The sequence below is a fragment of the Cystoisospora suis genome (assembly GCF_002600585.1).
Source record: "Cystoisospora suis strain Wien I chromosome Unknown contig_5245, whole genome shotgun sequence".
Taxonomy (NCBI): domain Eukaryota; phylum Apicomplexa; class Conoidasida; order Eucoccidiorida; family Sarcocystidae; genus Cystoisospora; species Cystoisospora suis.
This window is the reverse complement of record NW_027158036.1, coordinates 1-423: the sequence shown is the minus strand read 5'-3', so window position 1 is coordinate 423 and position 423 is coordinate 1. Positions and strand designations below refer to the sequence as shown.

At 52.0% G+C, this 423-nt stretch overlaps 1 protein-coding gene across 1 annotated transcript; it reads left to right on the top strand.

Annotated features, from left to right (window-relative positions):
- Positions 1 to 27: 27 nt before the first annotated feature.
- CSUI_009030 (uncharacterized protein) lies at positions 28 to 403 on the top strand (the record flags this gene model as incomplete). The annotated part of the gene is made up of 1 exon (XM_068069149.1): positions 28 to 403. A coding segment is annotated over exon 1 (306 nt), but the record flags the coding sequence as incomplete, so codon positions are not given.
- Between the last annotated feature and the right edge of the window lie 20 nt (positions 404 to 423).

Below are 423 nucleotides of genomic sequence, written 5' to 3'. Positions count from 1 at the left end.
TCAGCGAGTACTCCGGTAGAGAGTCTGCACCGAGCCTTTCTCGACTCCTTGGTGGCTAGGACTCTTGTACGCTGGCACAAGTTCCGGCAGCGCGCTATGGTGCGAGCCCAGGAGCTGGCGGATTATCTTAAGCGCCTCGAAGTCATGAGTACCGAGTTTGCTCCGCATCTATCCTCGCAAATAGTGGAAGACTTCATCGGAACTATGCGCTTGCAGCAGATATTAGACTGGATGATTAAACACCCTGCCCTCGACTTCTGGGGTGATTGTCCAAAGAATGCCACTGAATTTGACATGGATTCGCCACCTCATTATTTAACGGTGTGTTCAGTGGAGGATCTCGAGGCGTCAGCGGAAGAAGCCTTTATTGAGACAGGATACGAGCAGCAGCACCGAGATGGCAACGAACTTGCCAAATTCTGC